The 25,481-nt window shown below is 55.6% G+C and overlaps 1 protein-coding gene and 1 long non-coding RNA gene across 2 annotated transcripts; both read right to left on the reverse strand.

Annotated features, from left to right (window-relative positions):
• Nucleotides 1-9,261: 9,261 nt before the first annotated feature.
• Nucleotides 9,262-15,603, reverse strand: LOC139043204 (uncharacterized). Its single transcript, XR_011500266.1, has 3 exons — nt 15,343-15,603; nt 14,004-14,217; nt 9,262-13,807 (listed from the first exon to the last, which is right to left on the reverse strand). It is a non-coding gene; the product is annotated as an uncharacterized lncRNA (long non-coding RNA).
• A 5,150-nt stretch (nt 15,604-20,753) lies between these two features.
• Nucleotides 20,754-24,196, reverse strand: LOC139043203 (ral guanine nucleotide dissociation stimulator-like). Its single transcript, XM_070503493.1, has 7 exons — nt 24,170-24,196; nt 23,323-23,391; nt 22,805-22,879; nt 22,186-22,218; nt 21,687-21,808; nt 21,390-21,481; nt 20,754-21,055 (listed from the first exon to the last, which is right to left on the reverse strand). Exons 3-7 carry the CDS (start codon nt 22,820-22,822, stop codon nt 20,994-20,996), a joined length of 327 nt encoding a protein of 108 aa, XP_070359594.1. The 5' UTR covers nt 22,823-22,879; nt 23,323-23,391; nt 24,170-24,196; the 3' UTR covers nt 20,754-20,993.
• Between the last annotated feature and the right edge of the window lie 1,285 nt (nt 24,197-25,481).

Raw genomic sequence — 25,481 nt, forward strand, 5'->3', positions numbered from 1 at the left:
GTGGGCACGGAGGGGTCTTCCCACCCAGGCCCCTGAGATGACCAGGGCCGGCCCAGAATCCAACCTCAAACTGCCGTTCTCCTGGGACCCTAACAGGGCTGTCCCCCATGAGTGTCCCACAGTCCCATTCCCAAAGGAATCTGGACTTCCGCTCCTCCCCACCAGCTGCATAGGAGGGTAGGAGGGCACTCTTTGCATTTTCCTAGGAAGATTAGAGAAAACGTTGATGTCGTTGTCACTTCCCAATAGGCCCTGAGTATCTTTGAATTTTGCCTTTTTTGGAAAATGAAACCTCGATAACAAGGGTCTCCAAACTCCCTTTAATGTAAAAGAAATAACCATCAGCGTGTTTGAAAGTCAAAGGGATTCTCAGAACGTGTCACTGCCCTGTACACTGTTTCCAGACCTGGGAGGGGTGAGGTGGCCACATAACATTTCCCTCCAGGTCAGGGTCTGATGAAGCCTCAGGCAGTTACAGGGGATGTCCCTCAGCCCTCACTTTGGGCGGTTCTCAGTTCTGAGCCACAGGACCTAGAGAAGCCACTTGGCATGCCTAAGCCTCTGTTCTCCTCTCTAGAGAGGGGTGTCTGTTGAGGATTCACTGGGCTGGTGCTCTGCACAGACGGAGGTCTGTTGTCCCTCAGCGAGCAAATGGCCTTGAGGGAGATCAATGTGGAATCCTTCGCAGGACCAAAGTCAGATTGTGCTTTGAGAGCCCAGAACTTTGCTGAGTTGGGACCCCTGTCTCTCCTGTCGCACACGTCTGGGAGGGGCTAGGAGTTCCTGGGTCAGCTGCAGACCCTGATAACGCTGGTGGTTGGCAGTGGTGACCCTGACTCTGTGTCCCTCCTCGTCCCACCCAGAGTGAAGATGAGTCCACTCTGTCTGTCACTGAGGCCTGCAGGATGCGTGCCCTCCGGGCAGGCATGATGCAGAGGCTCTCAGAGACTGTGCTGCCAGCCTTCCCCAGCAGAGTCCTCCGCAGTGTCATCACCTCCCTCTGCAGCTACTCAGGCTCCAGCACAGCCCACCAGGTGCTGGACCAGCTGTTTCCCAGGTGACTGCCCGCCTCCTCCTCAGCACAGTGGTGACTCTGCCCACTGCCAGCTGTGTGTCTTGCCTTGGGAATGTCACCGCATCTCTCTGAGCCTGAGTTGGCTCCTCTGAAACGTGGGGTGGGAGAGGATGAACTTGCTAGGCTTCTCCCAGGGATGAATGGGATCAGCCCTCCAGGTGCTGCCCTGGTGCCCGGCTCTGCAGAGAGGGTGGTGGGCCATGCTGTGGTTGCTGGTGGTGATTATTTCTCTGTCCCCCACGGAAAGTAGTCTTCCTCTCCCTTCACTGGCTTGTGGCTTTTTGAGTTTGGAAAAGCACCTGGAGAGCACCCTGTCAAGGAGTTTGAGATGCCATCCAGCTGGTCCTGGTGCTTGTCCTTGGTGTAGCCACTTAGGGATCTCTAGGGCCACAGAGGGGCCGCAGGCCCACTCAGACACCCGGGGTGGTTCTGGTTGGAGGTCATTCAACAATGTCTATGAAGGACCTACTCTGAGCAGGACTTCTGGACACACTAAGTGTCACTCAGTGACTGAAGCAGACAGCCTCCCTGGCCCTCCCCTCTAATCTGAGAGTCAGACAGTCACACTTGACATCATTCACAGGTCCCATCTACCCTCCATCCCGGGCTATGCCCTCATCCCCTTTGGGACACATGGAGGCAGCTTGGCCCATTGCGTGCGGGATGCTGGAGGACAGGACCACCTCCCAAAGTGAGTGGTCTTTGGGTCGAGAAGGAGGGCCTCCTGTCTCTAGCAAACAGGGTGTGGGGAGAGGATGGAGGCTGTGGCCGGGTCAGGCCTGGGAGAACCCTGCATCTCACCCATCTTTTGATCCCCATGGGAGGGCTGAGTTCTGGTGGCTTCCACTCCGGCAGGACTGGACTCAAAGAGAGCTGTGCATGGGTCCCAGGCCCCTTGAGAATTGGAAGGGAGGCTGGGCTGCGTTGTCCCCAAGAGACCCACTCCCAGCAGAGTCCCAGCCCCTCCTGCCTCCCTTTCTCCACATCCACACCTTGTGAGCACCACCGCCAGGTCCATAGTAGGAGGTGTGTGAGCAAGCTGCTCCCAAGTCTGCTGGAGTCTTCATTCCAGTGGCCCACATTCATGCAGGGCTTGGGTGGGCTCTGTCCAGACCCTTGGGGAGGAGAGTATCGGTGGGAACAAGAGACTCTCACAGACTCTGTGTTCAGCCTGCTGGATGAGCAGGCCTGCCACAGCCAGGACAGCCAGCCAGGGCTCAGGGCTGGGATGGGGCCCTCCTCTGGAGGGGGAGGGTCTGGCAAAGGGGCGCAGATGCTAACAAGAGTGCCTTGGGAGGACGGTGTTTAAGGAAAGGCCAGGCCACTGACTCTCTGGCCCATCTGCCTCCACGCAGTGCTATCTATTTCCTGCTGGGAACTTGGCTGGGCCAAGGGCAGGATTGCAGGGAGCCCCTGCGGTTTCCCTCTTGGACCCTGCAGCTGGCCACTCTGCACGTCAGCTTTGGTGGCTCCCACGTGGAGGGCCATGCCTACCTTCTGCCAGGCCACCTGGAGCATCTCAAGGCCATTGAGGCCGAACGGAAAGGTGAGGGGACTGGAGTCTGGGAAGACTGTCTGTGTTGAGGTTCATGGGCTAGCGTTCCCTTAGAGGCAGTAGAGCCCTTCCTATCTTTGGAAAGGCACAGAAACTGTCAGGTGTGTGGGTGCAACTTTCTCTTTATCCTGCTCCAGAGCCAGCTCCAAAGCTCCTGCCACTTCCAGAGCCAGAGCCAGTGCCAGCCCCCGGGCTGGAGCCAGCTGCACCTCCAGTCTCACCACGTGTGGTAGAGCTGGAGCCAGCAGCCCCTGAGTCGGCCACTCCAGGACCAGAGCAAGGGCCACCATTAGAGGCAGCCCCAGAGCCCAGCTGCCCCCGGGCCGTGACCACCGAGGACCAGCTGCGGGAGGAGAAGCTGAACATCTTGGACTTCCCTCCCCAGCTGGTGGCAGAGCAGCTGACGAGGATGGCTGCGGTGAGCAGAGGAGCTCACGGGGTGGGTGGCCCCTGCCTTCCCGGTGCCATGAGCCGCCCCACACCTGCCATTCCCTGCTCGGAATTCCGATGATCTGGGTCCAAATCCCTGCTCCCTCCCTTATCAACACTGTGACCTGGGCAGCTTTCTTTCTCCCCAAGCCTTCGCTGTCCCCTAGAGAACAGGGGACAGTAGAGATGGACACTCAGAGCACCTGCTGTACAGGGTGGCTGTGCCGGTGAATGAGGTGGGAGAGAGTGGAAGGTGGGCAGAGTCTGGCCCTTTGGTGGGGGATGGGCACTCACTGAAGTGCTGCCAGGTCCTTGGGTGGATCCCCCATCTGTGCAGGTGGCCCGGACAGCCTCAGCACTTAGCAGGAAGGTGATGTGTATTGACTCCAGTGGAGACAGTCAAACAAAGCCGGGGGTTGTCCCTGCCTCAGGGGGAATGTGCATGGGAATGGGGAGTGGGACCCGAGGGGCACTGGGATGGGTGGATGATGGCCCTTCTGGTGGGCATGTGTGGGCTGCCTTCTGGAGCTTGGAGGAAGTGAGATGGGGCTGGGAGCAAATGTCCCCTCCCTTCCCCACTGTACTGTGTCCGGGGTCATCCTGGACTGGGTGCATTCAGTGGACACAGACAAAACCCAGGGACTCCCACAAGCCTCAGGCCACATGCTCTGCTTCCTGAGCTCCAGTTCTGATCTCACCCTGCTGGGCCTATGGGGGACTGTGGACGCCGAGCTGGGGTGCGGCAGGACCGGGTGACACTCCGAATCTTCTGCAGGAGCTGTTCAAGACGTTGGTGCCCGCCCACTGCCTCGGCTCAATCTGGTCCGAGTGCGACAACAGGGAACGAGAGTACCTGGCACCCACTGTCCGTGACAGTGTGATGCACGACAACACCGTGGCCAATTGCATCCTCGTCACCTGCCTTGGGGACCCCAGCATGACAGCGCGGGACAGGGCAAGGGTGGTTGAGCTGTGGATCAGGGTGGCTGAGATAAGCCTTGGCACGCTCTGTCTGGATGCGTGGGAATTGCCTCTTGTTTCTCAGCTCTCAGGATTGAAGTCTGGGGTCTTAGTCCCTGGACTGTCCCTTGACCCTCATGCCAGGGCCACGTTGACCTTGACTTGAGGTCCCAGTGGGGACAAGCTCACTTCCTCCCTTGTGTTGAGCTACAAATCCTTGTGCCTGGCAGTGTTACTCATCGGGTGGCAGGTGTGCCCTCCCTGGCTTCCCTGGGCATGTGTCTCCTCCAGGACAGGGGAAGTCCGTGAGGGGACAGAAACCAGAGGCAGCAGAGCTTCAGCTCCCCCTCACGGCTCCATCTCTTCGCTTCCCCAGGAGTGTCGAGGCCTCGGGAACTTCTGTTCCCTCCACACAATCCTTTCTGCCCTGCAGAGCCCTGACATTGCCCGTCTCCAAGACACCTGGGGACAAGTTTCCAGGTGGGTAGTGGGTGGTCTGCTCTCCAGCCAAGCACCATGAGGGTGAGGTGGCCCAGGCAGCCTGATTTGGGCCGGCATGTCCCCCAAAGTCAGCTGAGACCACCTGGGAGACAGCGAACGCCGGGCACAGGGACTGACCTGGGTGCTGGGTCTCTGAGTCTCTCAGCGCCCTTAAGCCAGCTGTTCCGTCCCAGGGATTCATTTCCTTCCAGACCAGATCCTGGCTTGAGCCCAGGTGGAGATTCTCAGGTGTTTCCTTTGCAGCAACAGAAGCCTCTATGCAGCTGAAACCAACACTGTTCCAAAGAGATCTGTTTGGGACATCTGGGAATGGAGGCCCCAAGGGACAAGAGGAGAGGCCCCTCCGCAGTCCCATGGGGACCTTAGAGCTCAGAACACCCCAGTGAAATCCCTCATCCAGGCCCCAGGCAGTTTGGATCTGCTGGGTTCTCAAACAAATGGGATTTGCCTTCAAGCATCCCACAGTTTTTCTTGCTTGCTTGCTTTCTTTCTTTCCCCACCCCGCAGGGAGAGTTCTCGAACCTGGAAGAAGTGGGTCAGGAGAGAGAAACGCGTGAGCAGGGAGCTGCTAGTGCAGGTAACCTGGAGGCTGGAGATCTGGAAGGAGGCCAGAAGGAGAGGGGAGGGGAGCATCCTGAGGGGATCCTAGGAGGTGAGGCTATGGCAAGGCTTGGCCCAGGCTGGGGGTCAGAGAGCCCCGTGAGGGTGGGGCAGGCCGGGGCCACTCGGCCAGGTCCCCCAAGACACCCTGCCCTCCCCCTCCCTGTCTGTTCAGCTGGGGTCTGGACGCACCCCTGGAGTCCAGAGGTCGGGGCCTTGGTCAGATTTGGAGCCAGGGCTGGGGTGAAGGCAGCGGGGACAGGGCCTGTAGCTGGCACGGGGAGCAGCCTCTCCCAGTGGGTCCTTGAGCCAGTCACTGCCCCTCTGGGGGCCTCCGTCTCCTCCTCTGGGAAGTGGAGGGAACTGATCAGTGGTGCAGGCCTCCCAGCGAGGTGCTACCATCCAAGGGAGGACAGGAACGGGAGGAGATTTGTGCCGGCTCCTCCTCGAGAGGTGAGGGGAGAGCAGTGATGACATGCAGATGACTCTGAGTCCTCAGGAGACTCCTGGAAGCAGGTGACGTTCTCCTCACACTTTTCAGCTGAGGAAAGAGGGCCAGGGAGGCCTGGGCAGGCCCAAGGTCACACAGGGCTGAGTCCTGGAGCTGGGACTGGTCTAGAATCAGAGCACCCTGGAGGTGGGAGCAGCAGAGGCAGCAGGGGACTGGAGCCGATGGCCAGGGTCTGAGATCAGGGGCCTTGGGGGACATGCGGAGGGGAGTATGGGCGCACTGACCCTGTCCTCGGCCCCGACAGGAGGCGACCTCCGTGTTAAAGACTGCAGAGAGGGCCCGCCAGGGAGCCCAGGAGAGGCAGCGGCAGCAGGTGAGGGTGACTGTGGGGGAGGGGCCTAGGAGTCAGAGGAGAGCGGGCTCCCCCTCCCAGCTGGAGACCTCCCTCAGGAGAGGGGCCTTCCTCCTCAGGCGAATCTGCTGTGGCTGCCAAGCATGACGGGCCTGCAGTGGCAGTGAGCAGGAGGAGGCCTGGAAGGGCTGGCAGCAGGGCAGATTTGGGGTGGGGAAGGGCAGGGGCCACTGCCCCTGGGAGGGGCCAACAGCCAGCCCTGGGACTTGACTGATGGAGTTTGGTGTTCCTGGCGGGGAGCGGGGGAGGGAATTGTGTGTGTTGGGGTGTCCCGAGGATCCTAGGCTGCTCTGTGTGGGAGCGTGGGGTGGGCAGGAGGCTGGGCTGAGGGGTTTCAGGGGAAGGTTCATGGGGGCACCTGAGAGCGGGAGCTCATCGCCATGCCCATCCCGATGGCGGCACAGGGTGTCGTCCCCTCCCTGGTGACGTTCTTCCATTCCCTGGAGCTGCTGGACGCTACGATGGAGGATTATGTGGAGGTGAGTGAGCCCGGAGGTGGGTCCGGGGGCTCAGGCTCCTGAGGGTGGGGAGGAGAGAGTCCTGTCCTGAGCCCTGAGCTCTCTGCGTTTGGCAAAGGTCCTCTCAGCAGGGCCTCCAGCCTCGTGTGGGAGTTGGGGTGTCAGGCCCATCTCCCCAGTGGGTGATGCAGGCTCTGCATAAGCCACCGTCCAGGTTCCCTGGGCTGATGAGGCTCAGAGCTGCCTGACTGTGTGGCCGCAGGAGGTGGTGTCTGAGCTGGACTCAGCGTCTACCTCTGGCCCTGCCAGTGAGGGAAGAGAAGTCGGGTCCCTCCCAGTCAGGAAGCACATCAGAGGCTGAGCTGTCCCTTCCTGCCTGAGGCCTGAGTCTCCCCACGTGTCATCAGAGAGGGTTGGGTCACAAGGTCTGTTGCCTCAGTTGCTCTGCGCCCCCTGCTCTGGAGCCCAGAGACTGGCCCAGGTCCAAGTCCGGGCTCTGGATGGGCCTGCCCACTGGCAGTAGTGCAACATTGCAAGAGGTGTGGACGGGGGCTAGTGCTGGCCCCAGGGGGCTGTTTCTGATGGACTGCGGCTGTCTGCTTTCCAGGGCAATGTGCTCAACTGTCGGAAATGGAATGAGGTAAGCGGCTGCGGCCTCCCGGTGGGGAGGGTGGGGGTTGGAAATCAGAGACCCCCCCGCAGTGGGCAGGACCCCCTCTGGCCCAATCCCCAGGGTGGAACATTTATTTGCACACTTCGATATACAGAGCTAGGGATCCTATGGCATTGGCGGGTGGGGGAAGGGCTGGCATCAAAGACTCCTTCCTGGAGGAGGAGCTATTTTGGGCCAAGTGTGAGAGCAGGCAAGCCCTGACTGGAATCGCAGGGAGGGAGGGCTCCCAAGTGGGCAAAGGCCCCAGACTGGCCCCTTGCCCCCTTCCTCACCCCCTCCACGAGCCCTGCAGGGTCCCCCACTCAGGCCCTGTGGGCATCCTGTGCTTGCTCTGTCCTAGCAATTCAAACTGATGGACGAGATCGAGCTGCTCCAGGAGGCTGCAAATCTGTACACCGTGCAGCCCGACGAGCACTTTGGGGCCTGGTTCCAGGCCGTGGAGCCCCTGAGCAAGGAGGAGAGGTGAGTCGGGTCAGGAGTTGGGGGAGGGCAGGGCAGCCTCTCTCTGCCGACCAGCTCCAGAGCCCATGGCCGTTGCTCCATGGTCAGCCCCTGATCTGACTGCATGGCGACCCCTGGGGCCCTTCGACCCCAGCTGCTGGCAGGCTCCAGGATGCACATGTGATGTGTGGCTCCTGAGAGCTCCCAGCTCCGCTCTGTCCTGTAGCTACAGCCTGTCCTGCCAGCTGGAGCCCCGATACCACTGGGTCAGAAAGATTCGACTCTTCTTCAAAGGCAAGAAGAACCGCTCAGGCCAGAGTGAGTGTCCAGACCGGCAGTGGCTGAAACCATGGGCTCAGGAAACATTCAGGCTGAGCGTGGGCCTGGGGAGGCAGACAGCTGGCCCTGGGTTCCAGCTCCACTGCTGAGCAGTCCCGTCCTGGGCGATTGCACTCACGTTTCTGGGACTGGTTTCCTCCTCTGTGAAGTGGGTGACGCTAAATATCAGCCCCTGTGTCAGGGACAGATGGGGTGCTGTTGGCTGACTGAGCACTGAGCACAGGGCTGGAGCACAGAGCGCAGTGGGGGCCAGGATGGGGTGTGCACTGTGGTTCCAGGGCAGGCCGCTCAGGAAATGCCTCTCTTTCTCCAGACACCAGACCCCCAACCAAGGGCCCAGTGGTGGTGGTCGATGACCCTCCTGAGACCAGCTGAGCTACAGCGGGGACACAGCGTTGATACTCAGGGTGCACAGGGCCACCTCCCCTGATTCTGATGAGGAGAACTTTGTGATCCGTTTCTTGGGGTCCCCTGTTGGCCACGAGGGAAGGCACCAACCCCTCTTCCCCCTCCCCCCTTTTGCCCAGCACCTATTTCCCTATTTGGCGGGGCCATATTTTGTTGTCAATGGTAAATGCTCCGTTTGAGTATTATATTAAATTGTTGCTTCTTTCTAATCCTGGGAGTGGAGGTGTGAGTCTTTCGCTCGCAGCGCTCATGGAAACCAGATCCAGAAACTCACATTCCTCCTCGAATTTAGAAATCTCCCAGAGTGAGCGGCTCAGTTTATGTGGAGAAGGGAGAAGTGCCAGTCCCCTCCCTGGCTACTGAAGGACGTGCCCAAGTGCCCCTCCCGCCGAGGACAGGATCATTGCAGTGTGGTTCACCCTGTCCAGGAGCAGAGATGGCCCCTCCGACCTCTTGGGACTAAGCGGTTGGAGGCGTTTTCTCAGGCAGAGCCACAACCACTAAGCTGGGCGTGTCTGTCAAACTAGCACGTGCCTGTCCCTAGCACACGTCCTGCCCAGGACAGTGGCTGCCTTTCGACACTCTGCCGGAAGAGGGAACATTTTCCCGGTTTCTCTTGCACACAGATTAGGACCTTGTTTTCTGATTCAGTCTCCGCAATGGCTTCAGCTCTAAGTGGGGAAAATACCGTCAAAAGCTCAAAACGTGCACATAGAGAGGACGAGGCCAGAGGAAGGTCCTGTGGACATGGACCATGGGCAGGCAGGACTCTTCCTTCTCGGGCCCACTAGGGGCTCCCTGTTCACCTCTGACCTAGACTGGATCCCCCTGGGCTTCTGGTCCCTGACTCCGAATACCATTTCCTGCTTGTTGCCTATCCAAGGGGAAAGCTGTGGGATGCAGCTTTTAGGGCCTCAGCCAGGTCTCCCTCCAGAAACCTCGTGCTCCCAACAATCTGTTCCAGAAAATATAACCAGAGACAACACTTTCCAACTCATCTTATGAGCCCAGCAGTACCCTAAAAGCAAAACTAGAGTTTAAAAGTAGGGAAAACTTGAGAACAGCAAGTCTCAGAAATGAGCAATTACTGTCTTCTACAAATATTAGAAAACTGAAGCCAACAATGTAAAACAATCATACACCAGGACAAAGAGGAAATTTATTCAGGTATGCAAGGTTGTATCAGCATTCCAAAATCAAATCAATGTGATCCACCCTGTCACAGGCTAAAGGAGAAATTTATACATATCTGTCAGTTGATATGGGGGGGAAAGTCATCAAATAGTACATATTAGATATGTCAGGTTCTTTTTCTATCAATTGCACCTCATTAAAGCTCTTACAAAAATGAACATAGATATAGAATTTACACTTTCACAAACTTTTAGAAAATGGAACAGAGATCTAAACGTAATGCAAAACAATACAACTTCTAAAAAGATTATGCAGCAAACTCTAAGTGGACTCGAATCTGGAATTATGTTATTAAGATACAAACTGAAAATGTAATCTATGGAAAAAAACTGATGTTAGACTTTATTTATTATTTTGGTAAGGAAGGTTGACCCTGAGCTAACATCTGTGCCGATTTTCCTCTATTTGGCCTGTGGGATGCTGTCACGGCATGGCTTGACAAGCTGTGTGTAGGTCTACACCCAGGACCCAAACCTGTGAACCCCAGGCTGCCGAAGTGGAGTGCGTGAACTTCACCACTGTGCCAGCGGGCCGGCCCCAAGTTAGACTTTATTAAATTAAAAACTCCTGCTTTGTGGAAGGCAAAATCGATGAGTCAAAGGACAAATTACAGACTGGCAGACGATATTCGCAAAACAGATATATGATAAAGAAAATATGTCCAAGATATATGTAAAGAATTCTTAAAAGTCAACCACAACAGGGGGCTGGCCCCGTGGCCGAGTGGTTAAGTTCGCGTGCTCCGCTGCAGGCGTCCCAGTGTTTCATTGGTTCGAATCCTGGGTGCAGACATGGCACTGCTCATCAAGCCACGCTGAGGCAGTGTCCCACGTGCCACAACTAGAAGAACCCACAATGAGAAATATGCAACTATGTGCTGGGGGGCTTTGAGGAGAAAAAGGAAAAAATAAAATCTTCAAAAAAAAAAAGTCAACCACAACAAAAAAATAAACAACCTTATTGAAAAATGGGCAAAAGACCTGAATATATCCCTCACCAAAGAAGACATACAGATGGCAAACGAGCCTGAGGACAGACAACCACCGCCACAGGTCATTCGGGAATTTCAAATAAAACCTCAATGAGACACTTCTACACACCTATTAGAACTGATAAATGCAGGAAACTGACAATACCAACTGCACGTGAGGATGTGGGGCAAAGCAAACTCTCATTCATTGCGATCTGGAAAGCAAAATGGTACAGCCATATCAGAAGACAGTTTGGCAGTTTCTTACAAAGATGAGCATAGTCTTACCACACAATCCAGCAACTGCATTCTTAGGTATTTACCCAAGTAATTTGGAAATAGGTTTACAAAACACCTGTGGGCTAATATAGATAGTAGCTTTATTTATACTTTCTAAGCACTGGAAATGACCAAGATGTTCTTCAATAGGTGAGTGGAGAAAGAACCGGGGTACGGCTATAAGATGGATTATTATTATTTAGTGATAAAAGGAAACAAAGCATTAAGTCACAAAAAGACATGAATGAATTTTAACGCTTATTTCTAAGTGAAAGAAGCGATCTGAAGAGGCTATTGTAGAACACCAATTTTATGTCATTCTAGAAATGGCAAATGTATAGAGACAATAAAATGTCAGTAGTAGCACGGTCTTCATGGAAGAGGAAGGAGAGTCGAATGGATAAAGCACAAGGGATTTTTTAGTGCAGTGAAACTCTTCTGCATAATACTGTAAATATGGACAAAACCTTAGATAGTTATCAAAACTCTGAATTTTACAGCACAGAGAGTGAAACAATGTGTGCAAGCAAAAAGCCACGTATGTGTCCAAGAAAATTCCCGAAGTGAATGAAAACTGTGTAAAAAATCTAACTGTATTACAAATGTATGAAACAGTCTGAATGAAGGGAGTGGGTGAAAAGGTGCAGAAATATGTAATTTGGGAAGTGAGTCGAGTCTGTAAAACTGAAGATGAAAGAAACTGTGCAGATGCACTGTATTGTAGCTGATAAAGTTGTGACCCGGGGGGGTATTGTTAACAATGCTGATACTTCTATCCATGTGGACTGAAAATGAGCAGATAAGTAAATGGACAGTGAACAGTGGGCACAAGGTTATTATTTGGAGTAGGAGTTTACAGATAAGCAAGGAGAAGAGGCTAGAGTAATCCACGTGGTGATAGAGTTGGAGACATCAGTGTGAACTTACTTTAGCTGAATATAGACACAGAAGGCTGTGTATAGATATATTTATAGGTGTTTGAATACACACAGGCTACTACACACAGATATATTTCCCTGCTATGTCCGCTGAAAGAACCTAATGCCCTGACAGCTGCAAACACACCTGGTACCCAGGTCTTAATTCTAATACCACAGTCCAACAAAAGGAAACAGGGTTCCTTGTAGAAATAACCAATTCTAGGATTCGGGAAGGAAATGTAAGAAAATGAGACTAAAGTGTCATTCAACATAAGAAAGTCATGAAATGCTACTCAAAAAAAGCCAAGAATGCTGGGGGGACGCCAAAGGGACACATCGGTTAACTGAAGGAGCTCTCAATCGCCAAAGCTGGAACAACCTGAGCAACAAAATAAATAAAGTTGTTGGATTATAATCAGGAGAATGTATGAATATCAATACTGTACCAATGTAAATAACTGAATAATAAGGAAATGAAAAGACACAAATCTCCTGTGTGGGAGAATACCAATGATTCACTCGGACATTCTGCTCTAAAGGAGGTCGAGGCTAACTCTCCGCTTCTTAGGCGCGGGCTGCACAGACAAAAGTCCCTACAAAGGGCACGGTGTGGACAGAGGGGACAGAGTGACTGCGCAGGGGAGACATCTGAGAAATGCTGCCTCAGCCAGGTGACCAACATTAACATCAATGGGGGGAAGTCACAGGGAGAGCATGGACCCTTGAAATGATGAGATGAAAATGGCAATTTACCTCTCTGATCTTCTTGCCCCAAATCCATAATCCCAATCTAATCATGAGAATAAAACAGACAAATTCTGTTGGAGAACATTTTACGAAACACCTGACCATTACTCCCTAAAACTACCAAGTTCTTCAAGAACAAGGAAAGCCCGAGAACCTGTCACAGCCAGGGGAGGCTAGGCAGAAAGGATTAAATGTAGTGTAGGATAACAGACAGGATGTGTTCATAAGAGTAGAAACTGCGAACGGAGCTGAGGGAAACTCTCTGTACTATCACAGCAAGTTTTTGTAACTGTACAACTGTTCAAAAAATAAAGTGAATTAAAAATCAGAGTACTAGCGAAATGCAAAATACCTGGAAACCATGAGTTCTGAACATGTCTCCAGACTCCATTATGTGCCCTGCACAAGCACTGTCACTACAGTCACATTCTTCATGAAATAGGATAATGATACCAAATTCATAGTTTCTGGGAGATTTAAATAATGAATATAACATTTCTGGCATTGTTTCTAGTAAAACTTCACTACTTAATGGAAAAATTAATCGGAATTTTGGGATACGTTATTTTTCACCCCTCAGAGACCCGCTCCTCTCCTTCCACTCCCAGGGTTCCCGTGCTGTTTCCGTCCCTCAGTCTCTCTTACACTTGGAAAGCAGCAACAGTCTGTTCCTCACATTGACCTGGGTGACTTTTCCACAGAGCAGACCTGATCACGGCTGTCCCCTCACATGAAACCTGTACTTACCGTCCACTAATTTCAGAATCAAACCACAATCCTGTGGCCAAAATATAAGGCTCTTTCTTAACCTGACTGTGTTCTCTTGGACCAGGCTCATTTCCCACCCTCTGCTATGCAGTATTGGTCAGATAGGAATAATCTGCATTACAATTACAATGTCGTATTGCAATTTTATACACACACCTTCCAGTCTAATTATCCCCTAAATGTCCTCCTCTCCCGGCTCATCCTGGAGTGCTCCCACCTCTCGATCACCTGGGAGAATTCCAACACCTTGTTCAAGGCTGAGCGCAGTCACAAGCTTGTCTGTGAAGCTTTCACTAGACTCTCACTGAAGAGTCAACTTCTTTGGATAGACTTCACCAGAGTTCAATGTCACCTCTGGATATTACAGTTTTTTTACATCTCCCATCATGTTTAGCCAATGAGTGCCTTGTGAGAATAAACAGTGTCTTAGTCATTACTCAATATCCAGAATAAGATTTAGTGCCTACCATACATCAATTGCTGGGGAAAAAAAGATTTTTTTAATGACTGCAAAAACAAACTATTGAAGGAGGATAAACAGACAGTCCCAAAATGGGAGACAAAGAATAAACCATGAAAGACGGAAATACTACTGAGGAATGAAGGTCCCGTGATGAAGCACAGACACTGGAAAAGACAAAACAGAGAAAGAAGTTTGATTCCCGAGTTTCCTTCCAGAATCAGTCTGTACTGGCAGCACTTGGTGTTACTACATTCTCTCTAACTTATTTTCCCTAGTGATGCCCCCAAAGTAACTGCCAATAAAAAGGCTCCCTCACACCATCACACGTCCCCTCAGCACTTGTGAAAATGCTGTGCTCACCTGGATGTCATCACAGAACAGCCTGAGAGCACCGATCCACCTTCCTCCGTGGACGAGTCATCGTGTTGGAAGTCACGCCTCTACGAAGGTCAGATGGCCCCTCCTGGGTCCTTTCTCACTTGCTGTCAGCCAGGTTCTACGCTTGACACAGCCCTGCATCATCTCATTGGCTTCACAACTGCTGCAGCGCTGAACACAACAGCAAGCCGTTACCCTGTAAATATCCGTGCAGATTGTTCACGCAGATGCTAGCGCTGAAGGGACAGGAGTGCTTCACATGGTGACCTGTTATTAAGTCCAAAAGTTTGGTCACTGTGCCGACCCAGAATCTGAGCAGCACCGTCAGGAGGCAGAGAACACCACCTGCGGCCCCTTCTGCAGAGAAAGCCTTTAAGCGACCTCCCGAGACACCTTCCCTTCTCCAGGGAGCAGAGGAACATCGCCTCATCTACTCAGAAACTTAATGCCAATCACGACACGCCAGTTGCAACAGCATAAACAGCAGCAGGACCCAATGGTGACAGGAAATACCTCTGCTTCCCTCTGCAACTGCTTTATGATCATAGACCAAATCCTTCCCCAAACCATCCTGCTCAGCATGGCCTCAAAAGCAAGGGGCTGTCGCTCTGAACTCCTACAAAGAAATGCTGCCCTGTGTTTCCTCCGACGCTTGCGAATTTCAGCCTCGACAGGCGATCCCAGTAAAACAGAGAACAAGAACAAGAACTCAGGAGGCTCTTCGACCGTCCCCCAACCCACCGCCCTCCCACAGCCAAGCAGGGCGTCCAGGTCGTTCCAGGACAGGGAGCTGTGGGGAGACGGGAGGCGTCCACACCAGGCAAGACACAACCAGGTGAGTCGCGGGGAGGCAGGTAGAGAAGCAGGCGGCCTCCCGCTCCCTCCGCCCGGACTCAGCCGGCTGTCCCTCCCTCGAGCCCCTGAGAGCGGGGAGCTCAGCAGGCTGCCTCTCTGAGCCTCAGACAGCCGCCAGGACGGCCCCGCCATCGCTGGGGAGCGGGGACGGAGGGGACGGAGGCCCCGAGGAGCCCTGTGCAGCCCGCGAGCCCCGCGCCCCGGCCCTCGAGGACAGCGCCCCGCAGGCCTCAGCGGACACGGCGGGCCAGGGCCGCGCCGCCGCCCGGAAGGCTGTCGGGGATCCGTGCCCGGGCTCAGGGCGCGTCTCCCCTCGGAGCGGCCCTCCCGCCCCGCTGCGGCCCTGCCCGCCGTCCTCCGAGGGCCTCCTCGTCTCCGCGGAGCCCCGTCAAAGCGCTCCCGCCCGGGCTCCCCGCGGAAGCGACGCACGGACCCCGGGGGCCTCGCGGGCCAGGGCGGCACAGACCGTCCTCCGCCGGCCGAGCGCCCGACGCGGCGCGCGTTGGACCGGCCGCTCCCGCCCAGGAGGGACGAGGCCTGGACGGGACAGCCCCGCGCGCACTGGGCTGAGGGGAACCGGATCGTCGCGGACGCCCGCGAGGCCCCAGCTTGCCGGCTCTCCGCGTCAGGCACGCCCCTCACGCCGGTCTGAACCTGCAGCCCCTTTCACCGGCTCCACACGGTGGCACCGCCACGCCTGACGCGGACGTCTGGGGCTTCCCCATTGGCTCAGGGGCGGGGGGCGGAGCGAGTGAGGAGGCGGGGCGAGCGGGGAGGCGCGGAGACAGAGGAGCCGGGGCTGCAGCCTGCAGCCTCACAGGGGAAGGCCAGAGAGCATAAGTCTGAGTGACAGGCAGAGCGGGGAGGCGGGGCGAGGGGGGGGCGTGACGAGCAGGGGGCGTGGCCACAGAGGGGGCGGGGCAGTCGAGCCGCCCTGAGAGGGGTGACAGCAGGAGCGCGAGGAGCAGTGTGAGCAGAGGCTGTGCCAGCTCGGGAGCACCGCGTGTTGGGAGGCGTGGCCAACAGGACGGCCCCCGTGGGAGCGGAGCCCAGGCTGGCCAACTGCCTGCTCACAAACGCCTGGAGCTGCGCCTCTCCTGCCCGCTGCCTGCTGGGAAATGGAGTCTTTTTTTTACTGGAAACAGAGAAGCTGCGTGTCTCTGCCCCTTGGCCTTTGGGAAATGTGGTCCACAGTCGGACCTTCGGATCAGATGCCACAGCCCTCCATGCCAGAAAATCCCAAATGAACGTGTTAGGTCATTGATAACTCTATGTTTAATTTTTTCTAAACAAAATTCACCTTGAGGTGGAAAGTGGCTCCACGAAGTTGAGTTTCCTCACCCAAAATAACTGCAATATTTTCCGTATTCTGCCTGCAGGAACCAAAACACACTTGTTTGGGTAGGTTTCCCAGGTTTTCCCTGTAAATCGAGATGAGGCAGTAGGTACAGTCCCGGACAAAGACAGAAGAAAAGAGACAAATCCATTTCCGGCATCCATGGCCTCTGACTCTGTCTTGACCCTGAAACAGAGGTTTTCAGCATATTGCTACTTAGGAAGACAGAGGCTCGACACAGGAATGTGAACAGCAACAACCAGAGAAAGCTTTGTGTGCTCGCCCCTGAGGGCTTCCTCAGGGGCCCCATCTGTTCTTAGATTTTTCCTAGGTAGGAGCCATCCTTCTTTGTCTCTTTGTATGCTCTGGGACTTTTGGCAGAAAACTTACCATTTGGAATATTATGACGTGACAACTAGGGAAATCAGGTTCTCCCCCTCCCCAGCGTTTCTGGGGGATGCTGACTGCAATCGATGGTGATAGTTTCTTTAGGGGATATTCTGATCCAACCCTGAAAGTTCTGCAGTGTTTGTCATGTGTGGCCACTGAACACTTGGATCTGTTAGCCTAAGGATCTTCTAGAGATCCTGAGTTCAGTGGGTCTTCGGATGTCCTCCTGGGGAAACAGGGCGAGGGAACACTGTATGTGACAGGGAGAGCGACTGTCTGCTTTGGTGTAGAGAAAGAGCGTGGCAGACTGCATCCAGTTCTCCTTTCATTCTGGCACACAGAAGACTAGGTTTCCTAGCCCTCTTGGTTTTCGAATGGACGTGCGGCTACTTCTGCCCAAGGCATCACTTTTAGGCCAAAGGAGAAAGGAGGGTGTGTAAGGCCCCAGGTGCTCTTTGTGTCCTTCAGTGGCAATGGAAGAAGGCGTGAGTTTCAGATGGTGTAGCAACAAGGTCATAGGGTCTCCATCAGCCTTGCCCAACGAGACTTGGGAAGCAGGGTCCCCTTCACCCCGGCGACCAATGTTTGATGTAAATCTGAGGAGAAATACATCTTGAGTCATGGATTTCTTAATCATTGCATTTAATTTCTTACCAGAGCATTACCTAAGGTTGTCCTGAAGATTACGATGACCTACCCTCTCAGATTGTCTAAAGGGTGATTCTCCCAAAGCAGAATTTCCCGAATCTCATATTGCTATGGTCAGAAGTCGTGTCTGCTGACGGCTGCTTGTCACATATCAGGGCCCTGCCAAGAGACTCTAAGTCTGATGGGGAGTATTGCATGTGGAAAGTGTATGGAAGTGTTCTGGAGAGATATCCCTATGGGAAGGTAGCAAAGCAGAGATGGTCGCAGGAGAAGCTGAAGCCCAAGCCTGCTGCCACTGGGTCTCAGCCAACCCTCAGGGATCTCTGGAGCTGGGATGGCCCTTTGGTGTTGTCCCAAATTGAGACAAGGGGACCAGGCTTCTTACTCTCTTATCTGCCAGACATGGGCCCCTGGCTGTCCCTGGAGAGGGCTGCATCCTCTGGTTAGGCACTTCCCTATGCTGTGGGAATGTCCTGTGAGGGAAAGAGCTGTGAGCTGTCCTCAGCCAATATTCCCAGGAGCTGTGGGGTGGATGCCTTGGCCTTGAGCATGAGTCTGGGCTGAGTCTCAATGTTTCAACGGCACTTCTCCTTCACCGTGGTCTTCCTTCCCAACCCAGTTAACAAACTCCCCATGGGAGGAGGTCCCTGGGAGGACTTATGTAGAGCTCTGCCTTTCTCTGTGATTGGCTGAGAGAAAGGCATGGGGGAAGACCAGAATCTCTCTCTCCAGCATTCAGACCCTCTTACCTGGGGGCTTCTGGAGAGCTCCAGAAGGGTTCCGACCTCGGCTGACACTGCTGAAGTTGTTCCTGTAACAGTGGCCACGGATTTGCTGTAGTCCGGCGCTTGTAGTTAGGGAGAGTCCGATTCCCTCCACAGAGCCAGAACAGTGTGCTCTCCAAGGTCTTGGCATCACAGGGACAGGCCTGGTAGACATCGAAACCCAGGGGCAGGTTGGCAAGTCGAGGGGCGTTCTCGTTGGTCTCCTCAAGGGTGAAAGAAAGGCCAGTCTATGCTGGTAATTCTTCCAGACACACCTAAGCCAGGGGGCAGCATTCAGGAGAATGGTCGAGTCATGCCATTCAGGGACAAATCCTAAGCCAAGCCTAGAGAAAGGCAGGGTTCTGGACTCAGGTTACCCGTCCAGAGATGCTCCTGTTTTGGCAGATAGAGGGGGTGTGAACATGGTTCCCGGGGCTCTAGAACCCCCTGGCATGGCTCTCTCACTGTGATGAGGCAAATCATGTCCAAATCAGCAAGACGGGTGTTCAGGGCACTGTGAGTGGGGGGAGACGGCATTAGGCTGGATGGTATGGCTGTCAACTGGACAGATTTTTTGTTAGCTCCCATAAATGGAAGATGCATCTGTGCATGGACCACACAGCAAGAAGTTCTCGAGGTCCGTGAGTGAGGAGTACAAACGCCGTCTCATCGACCACTTTGGAAAGACTGAGTTGAATCCCAAAGTGGCCTTGTTTTCGCTTGCACTGGAAGCCAAGATGCAAGCATCCATCCCCACCTTAGACCTGGAATAGTTTAAATGGCACCCAGCTTACCAGTTCCTCAAACATTTTGAGCATTTCCTGCCAACACCATATTCACCTGAGGCATTTCAAGGGACTCACATTGTTACTTTCTCTTCCCCTAAGTCAGCTCCTAGGAAGCCAGTTTTGGTAACTTCTGTGTGCCTTGAACAAGAAACATTTCATCCAGATTTGCTAATTTCTTTCCTCGTGGACTTCCACAACCTACTTCCAATTTGGAAACCCAAAGATGGGATGAATGGTGCCTCCTGTGTCCACAGCTGTACTCTCACAACAAACTAAATATTGCTACCTGCCAGGTTGGCTCTCAGGAGCACCCCAGTCCCGGAGGAGACTCTCTTGGGACACCCATGCCTTCATCCCAGCCCTGGGCTAGCCCTGGGACCTGCCACAACTCTTTCTCCTCCGAGGGACTGGACAGCCTTCCCCACCTTCCTCTGGCAAGTCTCTTTGCTGGGTGGCTGTGCCGCATCAGCAAAGACCTGGGCTGCCGGGGACCAGGATTGATCCTCAGCTTCCCGCTGTGCTGAGACAGCCTCCCTGGCAGAGCCCAGCCTGCCTGTGTCTGAGTGACACTTGCAGCCACCAGGAAGGAGGGGATAACTCAGAAGTGCCAAGCGCTTCACCCTGCCCTTGTCTTTCAGGCTCTTTCCAAGGGACGACATTGCAAAGGGTGGGTGGTCACGCTTTCGCTCCTGCTTCTGGACCCGGTGCTCCTGTTGAGCTCAGAGCAGTGTCTGTTTAGCACCCAGATGGGAAGCATTTCAGCATTTCCCTTGGTAAGGCTGTGTCCACGCACATCCACAGATCATCAGGTTACTGACATTCCCCGCAGGACCCCCAACTCACACCCTTCTTAGGCCTCCTCTTTCAAAGCTCCCAACAGGAAAGGCACACATCCCCATGACAGAACCACAGCACAAGACTGTGGAAAAGAACACAGCCAGCCGAGGGTCTGCACACTTGCTGGGCTCAGGCACAGCAACGACTTTAGGAAAATCACTAAAAATACTCCAGATTGTGTAAATTTGGGACTGTCTGACACCACGGGCCTGGGAAGCACACAGGCGCAGAAGTCACCCTCGGCAGCAGGGAGACTGTAGGGTCATTCCTGGTCAGGATGATGAATAGAAAGGCTGGGGGCATCTAGGGAATTTCTGCCCCAAGATAAAATTGTATGCAAAAGTGCAGAGATGCTGAAAATCCTAGCTCACAGGCAGCACTAGGTTTATGGAGGGAGACCTGGCTGAGGCCCTAAAAGCTGCATCCCACAGCTTTCCCCTTGGATAGGCAACAAGCAGGAAATGGTATTCGGAGTCAGGGACCAGAAGCCCAGGGGGATCCAGTCTAGGTCAGAGGTGAACAGGGAGCCCCTAGTGGGCCCGAGAAGGAAGAGTCCTGCCTGCCCATGGTCCATGTCCACAGGACCTTCCTCTGGCCTCATCCTCTCTATGTGCACGTTTTGAGCTTTTGACGGTATTTTCCCCACTTAGAGCTGAAGCCATTGCGGAGACTGAATCAGAAAACAAGGTCCTAATCTGTGTGCAAGAGAAACCGGGAAAATGTTCCCTCTTCCGGCAGAGTGTCAAAAGGCAGCCACTGTCCTGGGCAGGACGTGTGCTAGGGACAGGCACGTGCTACTTTGACAGACACACCCAGCTTAGTGGTTGTGGCTCTGGCTGAGAAAACGCCTCCAACCGCTTAGTCCCAAGAGGTCGGAGGGGCCATCTCTGCTCCTGGACAGGGTGAACCACACTGCAATGATCCTGTCCTCGGCGGGAGGGGCACTTGGGCAAGTCCTTCAGTAGCCAGGGAGGGGACTGGCACTTCTCCCTTCTCCACATAAACTGAGCCGCTCACTCTGGGAGATTTCTAAATTCGAGGAGGAATGTGAGTTTCTGGATCTGGTTTCCATGAGCGCTGCGAGCGAAAGACTCACACCTCCACTCCCAGGATTAGAAAGAAGCAACAATTTAATATAATACTCAAACGGAGCATTTACCATTGACAACAAAATATGGCCCCGCCAAATAGGGAAATAGGTGCTGGGCAAAAGGGGGGAGGGGGAAGAGGGGTTGGTGCCTTCTCTCGTGGCCAACAGGGGACCCCAAGAAACGGATCACAAAGTTCTCCTCATCAGAATCAGGGGAGGTGGCCCTGTGCACCCTGAGTGTCAATGCTGTGTCCCCGCTGTAGCTCAGCTGGTCTCAGGAGGGTCATCGACCACCACCACTGGGCCCTTGGTTGGGGGTCTGGTGTCTGGAGAAAGAGAGGCATTTCCTGAGCGACCTGCCCTGGAACCACAGTGCACACCCCATCCCGGCCCCCACTGCGCTCTGTGCTCCAGCCCTGTGCTCAGTGCTCAGTCAGCCAAGAGCACCCCATCTGTCCCTGACACAGGGGCTGATATTTAGCATCACCCACTTCACAGAGGAGGAAACCAGTCCCAGAAACGTGAGTGCAATCGCCCAGGACGGGACTGCTCAGCAGTGGAGCTGGAACCCAGGGCCAGCTGTCTGCCTCCCCAGGCCCACGCTCAGCCTGAATGTTTCCTGAGCCCATGGTTTCAGCCACTGCCGGTCTGGACACTCACTCTGGCCTGAGCGGTTCTTCTTGCCTTTGAAGAAGAGTCGAATCTTTCTGACCCAGTGGTATCGGGGCTCCAGCTGGCAGGACAGGCTGTAGCTACAGGACAGAGCGGAGCTGGGAGCTCTCAGGAGCCACACATCACATGTGCATCCTGGAGCCTGCCAGCAGCTGGGGTCGAAGGGCCCCAGGGGTCGCCATGCAATCGGATCAGGGGCTGACCATGGAGCAACGGCCATGGGCTCTGGAGCTGGTCAGCAGAGAGAGGCTGCCCTGCCCTCCCCCAACTCCTGACCCGACTCACCTCTCCTCCTTGCTCAGGGGCTCCACGGCCTGGAACCAGGCCCCAAAGTGCTCGTCGGGCTGCACGGTGTACAGATTTGCAGCCTCCTGGAGCAGCTCGATCTCGTCCATCAGTTTGAATTGCTAGGACAGAGCAAGCACAGGATGCCCACAGGGCCTGAGTGGGGGACCCTGCAGGGCTCGTGGAGGGGGTGAGGAAGGGGGCAAGGGGCCAGTCTGGGGCCTTTGCCCACTTGGGAACCCTCCCTCCCTGCGATTCCAGTCAGGGCTTGCCTGCTCTCACACTTGGCCCAAAATAGCTCCTCCTCCAGGAAGGAGTCTTTGATGCCAGCCCTTCCCCCACCCGCCAATGCCATAGGATCCCTAGCTCTGTATATCGAACTGTGCAAATAAATGTCCCAATCCAAATGGGGATTGGGCCAGAGGGGGTCCTGCCCACTGCGGGGGGGTCTCTGATTTCCAACCCCCACCCTCCCCACCGGGAGGCCGCAGCCGCTTACCTCATTCCATTTCCGACAGTTGAGCACATTGCCCTGGAAAGCAGACAGCCGCAGTCCATCAGAAACAGCCCCCTGGGGCCAGCACTAGCCCCCGTCCACACCTCTTGCAATGTTGCACTACTGCCAGTGGGAAGGCCCATCCAGAGCCCGGACTTGGACCTGGGCCAGTCTCTGGGCTCCAGAGCAGGGGGCGCAGAGCAACTGAGGCAACAGACCTTGTGACCCAACCCTCTCTGATGACACGTGGGGAGACTCAGGCCTCAGGCAGGAAGGGACAGCTCAGCCTCTGATGTACTTCCTGACTGGGAGGGGCCCGACTTCTCTTCCCTCACTGGCAGGGCCAGAGGGAGAGGCTGAGTCCAGCTCAGACACCACCTCCTGCGGCCACACAGTCAGGCAGCTCTGAGCCTCAGCAGCCCAGGGAACCTGGACGGTGGCTTATGCAGAGCCTGCATCACCCACTGGGGAGATGGGCCTGACACCCTAACTCCCACACGAGGCTGGAGGCCCTGCTGAGAGGACCTTTGCCAAACGCAGAGAGCTCAGGGCTCAGGACAGGACTCTCTCCTCCCCACCCTCAGGAGCCTGAGCCCCCGGACCCACCTCCAGGCTCACTCACCTCCACATAATCCTCCATCGTAGCGTCCAGCAGCTCCAGGGAACGGAAGAACGTCACCAGGGAGGGGACGACACCCTGTGCCGCCATCGGGATGGGCATGGTGATGAGCTCCCGCTCTCAGGTGCCCCCATGAACCTTCCCCTGAAACCCCTCAGCCCAGCCTGCTGCCCACCCCACGCTCCCACACAGAGCAGCCTAGGATCGTCGGGACACCCCAACACACACAATTCCCTCCCCCGCTTCCGTCCAGGAACACCAAACTCCATCAGTCAAGTCCCAGGGCTGGCTGTTGGCCCCTCCCAGGGGCAGTGGCCCCTGCCCTTCCCCACCCCAAATCTGCCCTGCTGCCAGCCCTTCCAGGCCTCCTCCTGCTCACTGCCACTGCAGGCCCGTCATGCTTGGCAGCCACAGCAGATTCGCCTGAGGAGGAAGGCCCCTCTCCTGAGGGAGGTCTCCAGCTGGGAGGGGGAGCCCCCTCTCCTCTGACTCCTGGGCCCCTCCCCCACAGTCACCCTCACCTGCTGCCGCTGCCTCTCCTGGGCTCCCTGGCGGGCCCTCTCTGCAGTCTTTAACACGGAGGTCGCCTCCTGTCGGGGCCGAGGACAGGGTCAGTGCGCCCATACTCCCCTCCGCATGTCCCCCAAGGCCCCTGATCTCAGACCCTGGCCATCGGCTCCAGTCCCCTGCTGCCTCTGCTGCTCCCACCTCCAGGGTGCTCTGATTCTAGACCAGTCCTGGCTCCAGGACTCAGTCCTGTGTGACCTTGGGCCTGCCCAGGCCTCCCTGGCCCTCTTTCCTCAGCTGAAAAGTGTGAGGAGAACGTCACCTGCTTCCAGGAGTCTCCTGAGGACTCAGAGTCATCTGCGTGTCATCACTGCTCTCCCCTCACCTCTCGAGGAGGAGCCGGCACAAATCTCCTCCCGTTCCTGTCCTCCCTTGGATGGTAGCACCCCGCTGGGAGGCCTGCACTGCTGATCATTTCCCTCCACTTCCCAGAGGAGGAGACGGAGGCCCCCAGAGGGGCAGTGACTGGCTCAAGGACCCACTGGGAGAGGCCGCTCCCCGTGCCAGCTACAGGCCCTGTCCCCGCTGCCTTCACCCCAGCCCTGGCTCCAAATCTGACCAAGGCCCCGACCTCTGGACTCCAGGGGTGTGTCCAGACCCCAGCTGAACAGACAGGGAGGGGGAGGGCAGGGTGTCTTGGGGGACCTGGCCGAGTTGCCCCGGCCTGCCCCACCCTCACGGGGCTCTCTGACCCCCAGCCTGGGCCAAGCCTTGCCATAGCCTCACCTCCTAGGATCCCCTCGGGATGCCCCCCTCCCCTCTCCTTCTGGCCTACTTCCAGATCTCCAGCCTCCAGGTTACCTGCACCAGCAGCTCCCTGCTCACGCGTTTCTCTCTCCTGACCCACTTCTTCCAGGTTCGAGAACTCTCCCTGCGGGGTGGGGAAAGAAAGAAAGAAAGAAAGCAAGCAAGAAAAACTGTGGGATGCTTGAAGGCAAGTCCCATTTATTTGAGAACCCAGCAGATCCAAACTGCCTGGGACCTGGATGAGGGATTTCTCTGGGGTGCTCTGAGCTCTAAGGTCCCCATGGGACTGCGGAGGGGCCTCTCCTCTTGTCCCTTGGGGCCTCCATTCCCAGATGTCCCAAACAGATCTCTTTGGAACAGTGTTGGTTTCAGCTGCATAGAGGCTTCTGTTGCTGCAAAGGAAACACCTGAGAATCTCCACCTGGGCTCAAGCCAGGATCTGGTCTGGAAGGAAATGAATCCCTGGGACGGAACTGCTGGCCGAAGGGCGCTGAGAGACTCAGAGACCCAGCACCCAGGTCAGTCCCTGTGCCCGGCATTCGCTGTCTCCCAGGTGCTCTCAGCTGACTTTGGGGGACATGCCGGCCCAAATCAGGCTGCCTGGGCCACCTCACCCTCATGGTGCTTGGCTGGAGAGCAGACCACCCACTACCCACCTGGAAACTTGTCCCCAGGTGTCTTGGAGACGGGCAATGGCAGGGCTCTGCAGGGCAGAAAGGATTGTGTGGAGGGAACAGAAGTTCCCGAGGCATCGGCACTCCTGGGGAAGCGAAGAGATGGAGCTGTGAGGGGGAGCTGAAGCTCTGCTGCCTCTGGTTTCTGTCCCCTCATGGACTTCCCCTGTCCTGGAGGAGACACATGTCCAGGGAAGCCAGGGAGGGCACACCTGCCCCCCGACGAGTAACACTGCCAGGCGCAAGGATTTGTAGCTCAGCACAAGGGAGGAAGTGAGCTTGTCCCCACTGGGACCTCAAGTCAAGGTCAACGTGGCCCTGGCATGAGGGTCAAGGGACAGTCCAGGGACTAAGACCCCAGACTTCAATCCTGAGAGCAGAGAAACAAGAGGCAATTCTCACGCATCCAGACAGGGCGTGCCAAGGCTTACCTCAGCCACCCTGATCCACAGCTCAACCACCCTGGCCCTGTCCTGTGCTGTCATGCTCACGTCCCCAAGGCAGGTGACGAGGATGCAATTGGCCACGGTGTTGTCGTGCATCACAGTGTCACGGACGGTGGGTGCCAGGTAGTCTCGTTCCCTGTTGTCGCGCTCGGACCAGATGGAGCCGAGGCAGTGGGCGGGCACCAACGTCTTGAACAGCTCCTGCAGAAGATTCGGAGTGTCACCCGGTCCTGCCGCACCCCAGCT

This window comes from Equus asinus, unplaced genomic scaffold (assembly GCF_041296235.1).
Source record: "Equus asinus isolate D_3611 breed Donkey unplaced genomic scaffold, EquAss-T2T_v2 contig_193, whole genome shotgun sequence".
Classification (NCBI taxonomy): Eukaryota; Metazoa; Chordata; class Mammalia; order Perissodactyla; family Equidae; genus Equus; species Equus asinus.

What these genes read in the sequence shown, in the direction of transcription:
- LOC139043203 (XM_070503493.1), bottom strand. An exon ending in ACTGTCGGAAATGGAATGAG is followed by an intron (nt 21,809 to 22,185) that starts GTAAGCGGCTGC and finishes GCTCTGTCCTAG; the next exon opens with CAATTCAAACTGATGGACGA. An exon ending in GAAGAACCGCTCAGGCCAGA is followed by an intron (nt 21,056 to 21,389) that starts GTGAGTGTCCAG and finishes CTCTTTCTCCAG; the next exon opens with ACACCAGACCCCCAACCAAG.